The 14,688-nt window shown below is 40.5% G+C and overlaps 1 protein-coding gene across 5 annotated transcripts in view; it reads right to left on the reverse strand.

The window, feature by feature from the left end:
* Positions 1-14,688, reverse strand: part of SRGAP1 (SLIT-ROBO Rho GTPase activating protein 1) — a 139,674-nt gene that overhangs the window by 67,189 nt on the left and 57,797 nt on the right. For 2 of the 5 annotated variants that reach the window (XM_005519318.3, XM_088055030.1), the window contains exons 2-3: positions 4,765-4,960; positions 2,177-2,339 (exon numbers count right to left, since the gene is read on the reverse strand). In XM_005519318.3, coding sequence (XP_005519375.1) covers positions 2,177-2,339; positions 4,765-4,960 — 359 coding nt within the window. Of the gene's footprint in view, positions 1-2,176; positions 2,340-4,764; positions 4,961-5,047; positions 5,105-5,167; positions 5,302-14,688 lie in introns of those variants that run through there. The other 3 variants (XM_088055031.1, XM_088055032.1, XM_088055033.1) reach the window with 3 other exon arrangements.

A 14,688-nucleotide genomic window follows, 5' to 3' on the forward strand; every position in this document is an offset into this window, starting at 1 on the left:
ATTACAGGATCATGGAAGGGTATGCACTGGAAGAGCATCATCAGTTCTGCACCTGGGAACTAATAGCAAATAAATCACCAGTATTCTGCAGCAAGCACCATAGCAAGAACTGTGCATGCTGGGGCTCAGTGGAAATACCAACCTTCTGCAACAAGTACTGAGCCTGACAAAATGTCTTAAAAATGTGTGCTCAGAATTGATACTGGTGAACAAGCACTGCCACATTCAGTCCATGTGCCCATGAAGCTCACTTATACCATGCTGAGGTGCTGCATGTCTTTCTGCCACCCTTCCCCAAACATAATGGGACTGGCTTAGATCCCTGCACACAGCCTTTGCCTAGCTCCCTCTGCCCAGGCTCCACCCCAGCTAACAGCTGTTTGACATGACACTCTCAAGCTGAATGTCAGCTGGCAAACCCTGATGAGAGGTAGGAAAGGGCAGCTGAGGATCTGGGCTCTACTAGTATGAGCTTCAGGTTATGCACGGCAGGACCACCTCCATCTCCACACTCTTCTCCCTTTGGAAAATCCAAGTAAGGAATAAAACAGAAAGAGCAGCTGCTTGCTTTTCTTCAAGAAGCTATGCTAGAAAGAGAAAATTTGAAATGTTGCACCTGCATGGGTACAACATGGAGGACAGAAACAAGTTTATCAGGGAGATGGGACAATATGCCTCCTATTAACATACTCAAAATATCCATGTATTTTCCTCCTTTTGAGAGAGAAGCTGCAGCATTCATAAATTATGAGTGAATAGAAAAGGACACACTTCTCCATGCAAAACTTTAACAATATACCATTGTACAGTCCACTTGGACAGAAGGGAAGGGAAAGCAAAGTTTCTAGTACCAAAGAACTGAACTATGCTGAAAGCAAACAGGCTTGTCTAATAATGTGCACCTATTAAGAAAATATTTCAAAGATAAGAATTAACAACTGGAAAACTACTCCAGATTAAATTAAAAAAAATAATTCTACTAGTTTGCAACTCATATCTGCACAGATGCAGTACTGCAGCCTGTTCAAATCACTTTTCTCATGATTGGATCAACTTCTATAACTATCTTCCATATTAATATATTGAGTGGTTAGCAAATTATAGTTTTACATATCAGACATGTTATGTGAACAATCCATTACTGACTGAGAAACTATAAACTTCAACTCTGTCCCTGCTGCAGATTTTAATGCATACCTGGAAGTTTGATTTACATTTTTACTTTTATTTCCTCTAAGTACAACCTATGTGCTCCTTAAATTATTCCTCTCCCCACCCCAGTGCTATCTAGAATTATGGTCAGGTATATGTGAAACCATATAACCTATTTTGAAAACATTAACTTGCGTACTGTTGCTATCATTTCATCACACAATTTACATCTTTTAACCTTTACTCTTCTTGAACTCTTCTGTGTGCCAGTTGTCTACCAGCATCTCACTGTGACTAACAAATATGCATTTACAATCTATTTATCTTTTGGAACATTTTAACAACAATGACTGCAAACACATTATGTAGATCTTGAGCTAAGGTTGCCTAGAGTGCTTGCCTAGCACATGAGGGATTTACACATTGCATGTGCTATGAAAATACATCAGCAGTCATGGACAAGGACAAACATGTCCAGAGACAACACTTAAAGGATCTAATAGCAATATTTGTGTTTTCAAAAGTGTATGTTCATATTTAACATTAGAAAGAAAGAAAAGGAAACACTTTCAGGAGAGCTGCAGCATATGCTACCAGCTTTATGTTAAGGAACTACAAAACAAACTCTTGCTCTGTCTTCAATCTGTTTCATTCACAACGAAATTCTTTTTTTACAAATAATTCATTAATACAGCATTCCTATTTTGGGAGTCCTAAGCAAAAACTGTTTCCTTTCTGCATGGGTAGACATACATGGTGCTTTTCAGAGGACAGGCTTTTTCCCCTGCTTTTTGGATATTTGTGATTCAGCTCTTAAGGTCACCAGCATATACAGCAGGATTCCAGGCATTTCAGCACTAAGTATTTGCTTCAAGAGAACAGTCATGAAGAATTTATATGGATGCTAAAACAGATTTTATGCTGTGTGTGCTGAATCTTCTCCTCACATGCTATCTATTAGGACACTTTTGCCTCCCTCATGCATCTTATAAGCCTGGATGGGGGACTGCAGGAGAGGCATTACCTTCTTGAACATTCTAGTGGAGTCTTCACTTATCTGCATGAATCGCATGATCACATTGTTCAGGTAGATATCACTCAATGTTGCATGGTCTTTGCTTTCTCTTCTCACTTGGTTCAGGAGTAAGTACCAGCAATTCACTGGTGACAAGAGATTCTGGTCTTTCCTGAGGATGGAGATACACACATGTATAATGTAAAGAAATGAAAAGGTTATGTTATTAACTGAAACATCTCACTGACATTTACAGTCATAACTTGTTACATAAAAATAGCTACTTCTGAACAGTCTATCCATTCTTGGAATAACTCAGGTTAGGCAGAGACTTTTAAGACACATTCAAGTGTCATGAAGCATGGATACTCTGCAAGCCACCTGAAAGTATAAAAATATCTTGCTACAAAGCTTAGAGAAGGAGTACATGTAAATGTTCAAAATCAATAAAGGTCACTCCTGGAAGAGTAACAGTAATTAATTTTTGATGTTAGAAATAAACAAGCACTGGAAGCACAACCCAAATCCTTCATAAGCAAAACTGCAGATGTAGCTATTTCACTGCATTGGATTTGTGTAAGTGATGTAGTAGAAGAAAATGTCTCAAGCATCCACATTCTGTAAGCAATGCTCATAAATTCACAGCTTTCATAAAACACTACTACTGGAAGTCCTAGATGTGTCAATTACAAGACAAAGAGCAGCACTGGACTTTTTCCAGTGATCCAATTCTGAATTCCCATGACAGACTGTTTGCAATGTAATGAGGTCCACTCCTAGCTTTAATGTAGCAAAAAGTGAAATCAAAGATGACTTCTCATTTCTTTTACACAAGGCAAAATAAAAATACATATAGTTCAGCAACTATTTCACAGACATCATAAACTTATTTATAAAATTTGCCTTATGATTTTATTGACATTTTAGTATAAAGTTTGCCTTTCAACTAACTGCTCCAGAAACTTACTGCTCTTTTTTTTTTTCCTCTTTTACAGGAATTCTCCTTTAGTTAAAAGCATAAAACACATTAAGATAAAATAGGCAGAAGTGGTGATGAATTGAGGGAGAAACTCCTCCACCTCTTGGCAAACTCTTCTAATAATTAGCTATTCTCATTGTTAGAAATTTGGCCTTTAATTCCCATCTAATCGCCTACTTTCGGCTCTCACCCTCAGAATCAAAGCAACAAGGAATGATTAACAGACAGAAGTATTTTCTTAATCATCAGAGCTTTGCTTTGCTATGAATCAGGAGTTAAGAAAACTTCCTCCATTTGTTTCAGATAGACATCTTAGCAGTGTTACTTCACAGCAAGGGGTTTTATCAGCCACGTCAGACAGTGAGCCCTCCTGAAGGGCCATGCTGGTATTGGTCCTCACTGCTCTTGCGTGTTCCAAAGCCAATTCCACAGACCTTCCCGAGTTTATTGGGAGCAATGGTGGGAACAGCTCAGGGGACCAACAACTGAAGCCACTTTTGCTGTAACCTCTTCTCAAAGCAAAGAACTGCAAGAAGAAAGCCAAAGGCAGAACTCAAGTCATAACCCTCATGCACAGCTGCCAGTCTGGATTTAACATGTTCAAGAACAAGGAAAGATGCTTGTACACATAAGGAAAAAATATTTTGCCACAAGCGGAATAAAAGCCAGGGCTCTCTGAAATGGTGATATATGCACAAGTTGGTTAGATCAGAGAACCGCTGAGTCACTAAAATGAATTTTAAGAAATATATATTAATGCTCTTTGAACTGTGCAAGCAGTATTTGATTAACCTTTCCTTTGCAGATGAATTTGGAGAAGACTTTTGTCCTGAAACAAAAGTTCTATCTGTGTATCTCTAGCACAGCACTGGGAAAATTATTTTTTAGTTTTACAAACACAAAATACTGTTCTAAATCCCTAAGCATAACAGGGCCAGACACATGCATTCATTAATCAGCTCAAGTCAGGAAAATATACCACATGAGACTATGTCAGCAAGTGATGCACATAAAGGATTTCAGAAAACATACGTACATGTCATGCCAGATACTACCTGACCACTTGTTTTGCACAAAAGATGCTATGCCATTAAAGGGATACATTAAATTGCAAACAACATAACGTTCACAACATCTTTATCCCCAGGAGTCAGAGGGCTGAAGACATAGCAAAGTTCACATGCAACAACATATCAAAATAGTTTTATTTCTTGATGTCTTTTTTGGCCAAAATTGTCCTTTTTGTTGTTGTTGACTGACCTTCATGTATATACTTCAAAATCTGATCAACTCCACTAGAAATGAGTATGCAGATTTTCAAGCTTTTGGGGCTCTGCATCTCTTCTAGATACTAGCTGTATTTTGGGTGGTTTAAAATCCATATGGCAGGTTAGGGATAATATTTGCAGAACTTACCTTTTAAGAAACTGAAACTACTTGTCAGAAGCTGACATGAGTAACTGCATAGAGCCACATCAACACCAGTATTTAGGTACTCCTCTATCCTCAACTGCAATGAGAACTGCTACGTTGCTAAGCAGGGGTGGAAATTTTAAATAGGCCTCTGAACCAGCAACAGGTACAACATAGGGGTGATGGGCAAGCAGGTTTCTCTTACTTGTACTGCTGATGATCCTTTGTACTTCTCGTTTTTGCCATGAACCTCTCTGCCAGTTTTTCCAGGTTTCGGGAATACTCCATCTCTATTTCCGACTTCTTACGGAAGAAATCCTGCAGATCCTGAAGAAGCTGCACTCTCATTTCAGTCTGCTGCTCTAGGCATTTCTGTTGCTCAACGAGTTGAGCTCGGATCTCTAATGAGAGAAACACATATCCACTCAGGTCAGCGAAAGCAAATTAATTGAGTGTTACCAACCAAAATTACAAACACTCCAGTGTACTTCAGCCTCACAGCTACACCAGCTGGAGCTGGATTTCACGTCCTGTGGCAGTCACAGCAGTGGCAGCTATCATTTCTCCCACTTCTGCCACCACGCACTTAATGCCCAGCATCCTCCCACCTGCTGTCTGTCTCACAAACAGCTGTGGCAGGGGCTCAGGTGAGCCTCCACCTTCCTCTCCCATCCTCCTCCTGGCCTCTGGCACTAGCACAACATTCAGTTGTGAGAGAAGCTCCTTTTGATCTTGCAGAAGGTGGTGCTGCCCTGAAGAATGGCTGGATAAACAAGCACCCTTTGGGCCAGGATCAGCCTGCTGACTGTCAGGTGTTCTATCATCAGGTACACCACAGAAACAGCCTGTGATAAACCCTGGAGGCATTATCCATTGTAACTGTGCACAGGTGAGCTTCTGTATCTGCCTTATCTCTGCCAGGGAGGGAACTGGTGTACTATACATGCATTTAACAATGTTTACAGCAAATATAGAGGAAAACATGTACCTATATTTAGAGACAACTATTCAAAATTTGCACAGGGTTCCAGAGACTATAGTCTATTTTTTAGTGTTAAAAAAAAAGATCAGTTTAAAAGAATCTCAGTTTAATAGAGAATGTATGCTCACAGTTCTCTTTTAAAGCAATAAGAAAAAGCCTCCAGATTTTCTACCACTTTTTGCCATATGCAAAATTACTGTGTAATAGGATTTTTATTTTAGAGATTTCTGGTTTTTTTTCAATTCTTAATTTTTTGTTGGTAGTTTTTTAGCACTTTATTTCCTGAGTACTAACCAGTTAAACACATTCTGAGAATATTTAGTCTAAAAAGATCCCTCTAGTTCTTTAGAGTTCATTACACTTTTGTCAGCTACCGAGGCACAATGTACTCCAACACTGTGGAGAAAAATGAGGAGTAAACGCTTTCCGACAATAATGTATGTGTATAATATATATGAAAGTGTATATTTTTTACAGAGTTTAATGCTGTAGCAACGATTTATCAATAGCAAAACACCCAGAAGTGATGTCCATGTAAATGCAAAATCGTTGTGAAATTTTACTTGATTCTTAATAATGTAACCATGCTGTGGGCAAAAAGATCCTGGAAATCCTCAAAGCCCACAGCATAGTTTGAAATAGAAGAGCATTCTAAAAGTCATGCTAACATCACATGGAACTGCAGACCACTAAGTAGTAATAACACTGCAAAAAATTATCTGATGCAACTAGGATCTAGTGCATCCTTACTGATCTTAGAGCAGGCATGAAGGCAGAGATCCACTTTGCTGTGGAAATAAGGTAGTACAAGCACAGAAAACTGTTAAATCAACATGTTTGCTGGAGGAGGGAGACACTGCAGTATTTTCTTCCAGATCTCCTTTGAGCTACCAGCTGCTGTGTTAATCATTAATGAGACCATCCATTTTTATAGTCTGGGAGGTGAACCAAAAAATTCACGGTTTGGTTTTCACTTCATTTCAAATCAGTTTGTTGGAAAAGAAACCATGCCTCCAGCAAGGATGAGCCACTGTAATACAACACTGTATCAATGACATTCATGTACACAGAGGAGAAAATCACATCGGAGCCGGAAGGTTAACAACAGAAACAGACACTCAAGACCACTTTTTTGGGTGTCTACTACTGTTAATATTGCAGTCATGGAAAATTCCTGTGTATGGGAAAACAGTTGTACAGATTCACTGGTCAGAAGCAGCAATTTTGTCCATAAGCTGGAGTTTTCACCAAATCCAGATCCATGTACACGGTCCCTATACTTTGGCCATCTCCCTTTCCTACTCAAGATTTTTTAGCAGTTACTTGGAAAGCAGTGATTTGTACAGAGCAACTATGTTCTGATTATTTTGTAGGTCAGTGTATCTTGCTGCTATAATTCTTCTTTTCTAGGCAGGCTTTTACCATAGCAACAGGAATGAGAAAGATTTTAGAAAGAGGAATATATGAATAGAAATACAAGAAACAATGAACAGGGGACAACAGATAAAATATGAGAAACTGCCTTAGCTTTCTGATGCTGTCTGGGTTTCCAGTGGACAACAGTGGCTTCCTTCAAAGTTGTATTTTAGGAAACAAAATTGAAGCATGATCTGTGAAAGCTGATGGAGATTTGTAATTTCTGGTTATTTGAATCTCAGCAAAGAGAAAGAACATGTTGACTCCAAAAGGCTTAGCCTGTGGCCTCCTGATGGAGGAGAAAAAGGCGAGTTGTACATCCCACTCATACTAGCTGACCACAGTCAGTCCAGAAGTGTCTTCAATAGCAGTTCCCCTTCCAATCTTTCATGTCATTCTACTCCTCCATTTTTTAATTCCTCTTTTACTAATAACATGTGTAATGCCATACTGGCAGGCTGAGGAGATGGCAATGAATAAGAAAGCAGATCAGAAAATGTGATTTCCATTTTCTGATAAGAGCAGTGGATTTTCAAAAAAAACCAAACAACAATAAATCCCCAGAACAAGTGCTGGCAAAACAGACAGGCAGCCTGAGTGGTTGTGTATGACAAAATCACAACTGTCCAGGTACTATTAAATATAACAGACTACCCATTACCTACCGCTACAGAAAAATGCACCAGGGCAATGCTATTTTCTTTAACCAGTTCACACGTGTGATTTCCCTAGGACTAGAAAGAGTGGTATGGAAAATTGCTTCACTGTATTCAAAGAAACAGAATCGGTATTGTCCAAACTCCATAGATACACAGAGACAGGTGCAGCGAGTAAGAGAAGGGTGCCTGTCTTTACTCTTGTTTTGCTGGCACATTTAAATTCGGAGTCAAATTGGTACCAGTTGTAATGGACAATGACACTGTCCTATTCTGTTGTGCTGAGTGGCTGATGTCAAATTGCCAGGCTATTTTTGTGCCAGGAAAAGACCCATTTAAACGCTGGATGAGTTAACACCTTCTCCTTCTTTCTCTTGGCAGCTTTGAGTCATGCTCATTGGTTTTCTGGCCAGGGGCTGGCTCAAAAGGAATCCCATCCATTTATATTGCAGCTTGAACAGACTGAGATCACATCAACTGGAAAAAAAAAATTAAATCCACCCCATGCTTTGTCCAAGATTTACACACATGATCAAAGTGAGGAAGCAGTTAATTTAACTGCAATTAAATCAATGAATTGAATAAAGTTTTATTTCTAAAGATTTTAATGTTCAAAATTATTTTAGTTATGCCCTTGCAGACACCCTCCACTAGAATTACTGCATAAAGTATAAAATTAGATTTTGTTTATGACAGTTTTGAAAATATGACTCTAACCTTTCAACAAATTTTTATTTCCTTGACAAGTGGTTAAATCTGTGCACCATGAAAAGTAAAAAGAGACAAGATTATAGTTGCTTTGAAAGTAAAGTCACAGCAGATCAAGCCAAGCTATTGACATCGCCCAAATCATAACCAGAACTAACTCATCAAAGTTACCTCTTTGCACACAGTACAGTATTACAAATAGTGACTTATATAGCACTGCAGTAATACACTGTACTACTCTGAAGAACGCCTATGTAACCAGTGACAGGCCACTCCCCCCTGAAGGAACTTGTGGAGATGCACTATAATGTGGCACAATCATAATGCTGGCTAAACACCAGCATGGAACAAAGTTCTTCACCTTCACTTTCACACACCGAAGCACCAGGCTCCATCAAACATACCAAGAAAGTCACAGGAAACACCCTCCTGACCTCAGTAGCTCACAACTTGTAAACACATGGTATCAACCAAATTAACCCATGGACAGACCAACACTGCTGCCCTGCTACAGAACGTCCCACTGCAATGTCCACCCCCCCCATGCCTGCCCTGCAGTACTCCAGCCATGCTGCACTAGGCTATGCCCTAGCTTTTCAGACCTTGGAGACCTTTCAGACCACCACAAACCCTTACCAGCTCTTGAGCAAAGCAACTCTAAAGAATGCTTCATGGTGCTATCAAGGCACCTGCTTCAAGATGCTTCCTGCCTGAGCCACTCCAAGAGCTGTTGCAGCCTGCCACTCTCAGCTCCCATTTAAGTGGACCTAACTTTTGTGCTTGCACAGCAGCCCTGACATGGGCTCTGGTGTTTGCTGAAAGCTGTGGAAAATGCCACAGAGCAGGACACATCTCCCCAGTATCCCCCATGGCTGCACCTCAACCCTCCCACCTGCTGCTTCACCCTGCCTGGCAAGGAGCTATATTTAAGTCATGATTACAATATACAAACTATGCAGACATATTAATGCAGTGGTATTACTGGATAATCGTACCAACAGCCTCAGGGCCTCCTCCTTCAAAAGATCATAAAAAAAGTAACTCAACAGAACTCTTAGGAGTACAGAGGCCCTCACAAGACATAGTTACGTTTGCAGGTTTTATCTCTTGGGTAACCAGACAAATCCGCATCACCTCCTGTTTTTCTCCAAATGTCTCCTTCACAAAAAAAAAAAAAAAAAATTACTTTTAAAACACCCCAAAATGTCTCGTCAAATGCACTAAAACCAATACGTGGTATCTTAGACTTTGCATTTATAAACCACTACACTTAGTCATTTTTTTTACCCCAGTGAGCTATCAACACAAGTATCCCTCACTGTCATGCCAATGATATCCAGATCGTATTTCACAGGAAAAGATTCAGAACTTAAATTCAGCCTAGATATAATCTGGTGACCAACATGCATTTTTAATTAAGCAGCTATTGCAGCATTAATCATCTTGTAACTCCCCCTTGAAGACACTTGAGTCTTATATGCCTCTCATTTTGCCCTAGCTATTTAGCAGGAAGAATTGCTCATGTCTACCCCTGCTGGTTGAAGCTGGGGTGCTGCATGAGGGGACTGATCATTTCAGTTTCATTCCAGCCATTGCCTTTTTAAGAACTTGATTTGGGCTTCTTTGTCAAGATTGAGCAGAGCTTTGGTCCAGCTGCATGCAGCTGGCCAACATCTGCAGCTGAGGTTTTGTTTGAGGAAAGCACTTTTCTCCAGCCCACTGAGGATGCTGCCAGCAGAGAAACCGCAGAAGGAATCATTGAGAAGGGCCTGGAGGTGTCCCTGTGCACATCTAGTACTCCTTAATGCCATGTCCTATCAGTGCTCCTGTGCTTCCTAGGGACATTATTGTTCCTTTCAACAGACAAGAAGATAAAGACACTGAGAGGTATCAGATTCATGGTGGTGCTCAGACCAGTTACCAGTATTGTCTCTGAGATACACAGCCTAAAGACGCTAGTGCTGGAAAGTTTTTATTTCTCAGAGACTTGGCTAGAAAGCTATTTAAGTATTTCTATGACAAATGGCAAGGGAAGCTCTGTGGTCAGCAGGGAGTCTGGCTCACACTCACTCTCAGGTCCTTATTGCCATTTTCTTTGACCACAAGCAGGAAAATCCACTTCAAAAGCCAGGAAATTCCACCAGACTGACAGCTAATGAGAGATGCTGGGGTAAAAATCTCCAAGGCTGCTGCAGAAATGCCTTTAAATAGATCATGAGCCTGTACCACAACATTAACCTTCTATGACAGACTAGGGGAAATCACTTCCCTGTGTTCAGCATGTAAGAAGTGTGGCTGCAGAGACAGTGATGTCCTTGAGCTTCCATAGGCAGGGCTTTTGTGGACTTTGTTCTACCCTGACCCTCACCAATTTCACTTAGTATATTGAACATACAGCTTTATACATGTTGCCACTTAAAGTGCGACCTCTGCCATGCACACCCCAGCATTAAACTTAATGTTTGACTATGTGCTATTTTCCAGAGAATTAATTTCAAATTTTTTGTTTGGGGATTTTGGGGGATGTGGCTGAGGTTGCCTGTGACAGATCAGGTCTTTCAGGCTGTAACATAGATATAGATGGGGAGTGAGAATCACACCTGCTATCTGAAGGGTGTACAAAGAGTCAGCAATCTGAAGCCCCTGTTGACATCTGTCAACCTCTTTAAAAACTGTAAACCACATTCATTCGAGCACTTTGGCATCCTTAAAGATAAAAAACAATCCTTGTGCAGCCATTAGCAGGAAAGCTGCCATAGAAGCCATTTGCAGGATGCAGACAATTGTTTATAGGTCACTTCAGTTGTCCTGGTCAAACAAAGGGAGCAGAGAAACAATGAATCCTCTCCTTAAAGCTGCAAATTTCATTCTATATATTCAAGCAAACACACTCCTGTCTACTGTCACAGACTGGGCAATAAATAACATGGGCCTATGCAGAATCCTGTAATGGGGATTCCAGTGGACAGGATTCAAAAAGGACAGCTGCATTAGGGCACCTTCCAGATCCTTTTGAAATGAGAAGACATGTCTGGAAGAATCAAGAAATTCTCTAGATGAAGAAGAAGAAACTTCTTGTTGTTCTTGGACTAACGCCCTCCTGCTATTCACAGCCACAGCTGCTGGTCAGTTGGCTGCCTACAGTCCGAGTCTAAATGCAGGGCAGTATGCCAGCTCGCGACTTGGCAGGACACTTTTGCAACAGTGCTGCTGTCAAGCAACCATGAATTTAAGCAGGCAGTCTGCCTGCACCACATTTTGAGTGCCACTGCTTTTGTGGTAACTGCTCCTTTGCACGCATAACTAAGTGCTGGCACTATGTCCTACCAAAACTTGAGCCTGGCATACTCTGTCCTTGTAGTCACAGGTGCTGGAACTGGGGACAAAATATTTTGTCCCTCTGAGAAGGAACTTTATTTTGCTCAACAGTAAAAGCTCAGCTCATCTCAAACACTGCCAACCAGGAGAGTAGAGAGCAAAGGGCAAAATGCCTCCTCTGCATCAACAGACTGATTTAAGGTCTTTCACCAGAGTGACCAGCCTTTATCTCCTGCCGTGGGAGCAGATACTCTCCCAAAATCCAACTGCCCCACCTCTATATGAGCAAATCAACTCTGCAAAGAGAGACAGAGAGAGTGAAAAAGATGGAAGGAGAAAGAGAGAGAGGGAAAAAAGACCCCATGCAACTGTCTGCCAAGCAGACACGTGATCATCAAGCACACGTGATCTAAAAACCTAAACTGTCAAGATCTATGGGGAAGACTTACTCTGAAGCTTCTTAAGGGCTTCAATCATCTTTTTTTTAATGCTTGTTAAAGATACCATGAGCATTTCCTTACAGTCTTAAATTCTGGGTACATGAGAAAATTAAAAAGAAATCAGTATGCCGAAATCTTTCTTATCCTTTCACCAATGATGTATCTGCCAACAGAACAGAAAATGACTTGTAGGTCTCCACACAAACATTCTTTGCACAATGTCTGGAAGGCCTGGTTGGCATTAGCACTCTATGAGCCAAAAAACCCACACAAACCAGGAGATACAGTAGGAAAGAAAACCCAGTTTTCTGAACAGTAATGAAAACCTAATACTCTTAATTAGCTTCCTTACTTGTAAAGGTTTCATTTCACTGGGTGAAATCGGGTTGAATTTCTGCCTCAGCTGCTGCAAGGCTGAGGATGGAGCTGCCTCTGAATAGTGCAGCAGTATCCAGTCAGCAACAGACACTGCATCATCACTGGTCCACCAACACTACCCTATATGACTCCAGTCTTAGTACAGGCACATGTCCTTTACCTCCAGAGAAGCATAAAGCTCCTGACCATACAGATGTGAGTACAGATTGCATCCAGACCAGCACCATTACATTTTGTTAAGCTCTACTTATTTGTCACAATAAAACCTCTCCTCCCTTCTTAAGATCTCAGGTGGAGAGCTGACAAGTGAAAACACCTGAAAGCTTCTTCTAGAAAGGAGATGTTGAGAGATATGCCTTTTCTTGACAAAATAATTTAATTATTCTGAACCTTTGGCAGGTGACATAGCTCTTAAGATAAGAGTTACGCTAGTAGAAGTGCAGGCCAGAAACTCCTGAGCAGCAGGATAAGCAAGAAAGCTTATCTTTGTTGACTGTGAAATCTGCACATCAATCAGATAGGCATCTCCTGCACATTGGTAACTATGACTGTGATAAGACTTGGAAATTAATAACGAGAGAAAATTCCCTCCCTACATCCTGTGAAAATGACTCTCCATGCATGGCACTTCTTCAGGAGGTCAATAAAACATTTTTAGGATGATACATACCCTGCTGCACGTCATAAATAAGAGCAAGCATTTGACCCAGCCATGACTTTCAGTGACAGCTCTTTAAGTCCCAAGGTGAATTAACAGTGCAGTTAAACACAAAAAGGAAACAGTAATCTGTGCTGTGTGCCAGCATTTTGCCCATATCACTTTTCAGTCCAACCTGTCTAACATACAGTAAAATACTTTCAACTACTACTCATTTAGCTTTGATTTAACTCCAAGCCCACAACTTAATACATTGAGCACCATTGTGTCTTTCTTCTAAAATAAATATGAACATTTTTTTTGCAACAGATCCATGATGCTCCTCTTCTTCAGTGAGACAAACATACCACTGAGATGCCTCCAACACCAGTTTTAAAACTTTATGTACATATCCCATGTACTCACCTGAGTACATCCTTATAGGTATAAGGCTCTGTGTACCCCAGTAACAATAACCAAGTGGGACAAAGAAACTGTCTTGGGCAACACGCCAGAGCTGCAGAGTGTGCTTTGGATGCTGGCACACTCCTGGGCAGAGCACTAGCCCCTGCCATGAGCACCCTGCTCACCAGCAGCCCAGGTCAGGGATTGCCCTGCATTGGTAAGGCAGCAGTGCGGGATCAGGGCTCCTCACTCATCCACCCAGTGCTGAGTGAAGGATGGCATCTATCATTCAGCCAATCTTTGAATGAAATTCTATCACCATGCTTCATACTTCTTGGACAGATTTAACAGTAGACGTCCAAGTCATGTCTGTCAGACCAGATGGACCTTCATCTGCGTAATTTTTTAGTAGAGACTTGGCCTAAGTCTGCAAAACCAATGCCCCAGTAAGGGATTACTTGGCCTTCTGATAGTATCTTCTGATATTATCCAAAAGTAAATTTCAATGTCTTGTCTTATTTTCATGTAGCAAATAAAACTGAATTTGACTCATTAGAGGATTTAAGAAAGAGGACATCATGTTTTGGGAACGGAAAAAAAAAAGTTCTGTGTGCCAAACTTTGAACAGAAAACTTGTATTTTTAATAATTAAACAAAAGAATAACCCCTATAGTGATGGAATTATTTATTCTGTGGGAGTACTAATAAATGTAAAATAGATAATCACCATGTTGGTTGATTATAACTATTATACAAGCAGCAGTAACATACAGGTATTTTTATATGTCACCTAACAAGATTAGATAAATTCTGCCATGCTTCAAATACTTTTGTCTATGTACTGCTCTCATTTGGTAGAAGGTGTAATGCCTAAGTGAGAAAATAAAATGTCTACCTCAAAGGATGGTTTTGAACCAAATTACTCGGAGCCACAAATTCCACTAACAGCAGCTGGGAAAAAACAAATCCTTCAGTGTCACAGGGCAGATTCCTCCTGCTACAGGGAAGTATAAATTGGATTGTGGACCACATTTAATTAAATTTATCTTCAGTCATTACAGCAGCAGAAGAGGAAAGCCCCTACCATTCAAGGTTCCTGCTAATGGGAACAGAAAAAAAAAATATCCCAGGAGACTGTAGGTAACTTGCTTACTCATTCAACAGTAAAATGAAGAATAGTATCTGCTAG

The sequence above is a fragment of the Pseudopodoces humilis genome, chromosome 5, assembly GCF_049639895.1.
Source record: "Pseudopodoces humilis isolate 2021_Gansu_Grassland_sample_001 chromosome 5, ASM4963989v1, whole genome shotgun sequence".
Taxonomy (NCBI): domain Eukaryota; kingdom Metazoa; phylum Chordata; class Aves; order Passeriformes; family Paridae; genus Pseudopodoces; species Pseudopodoces humilis.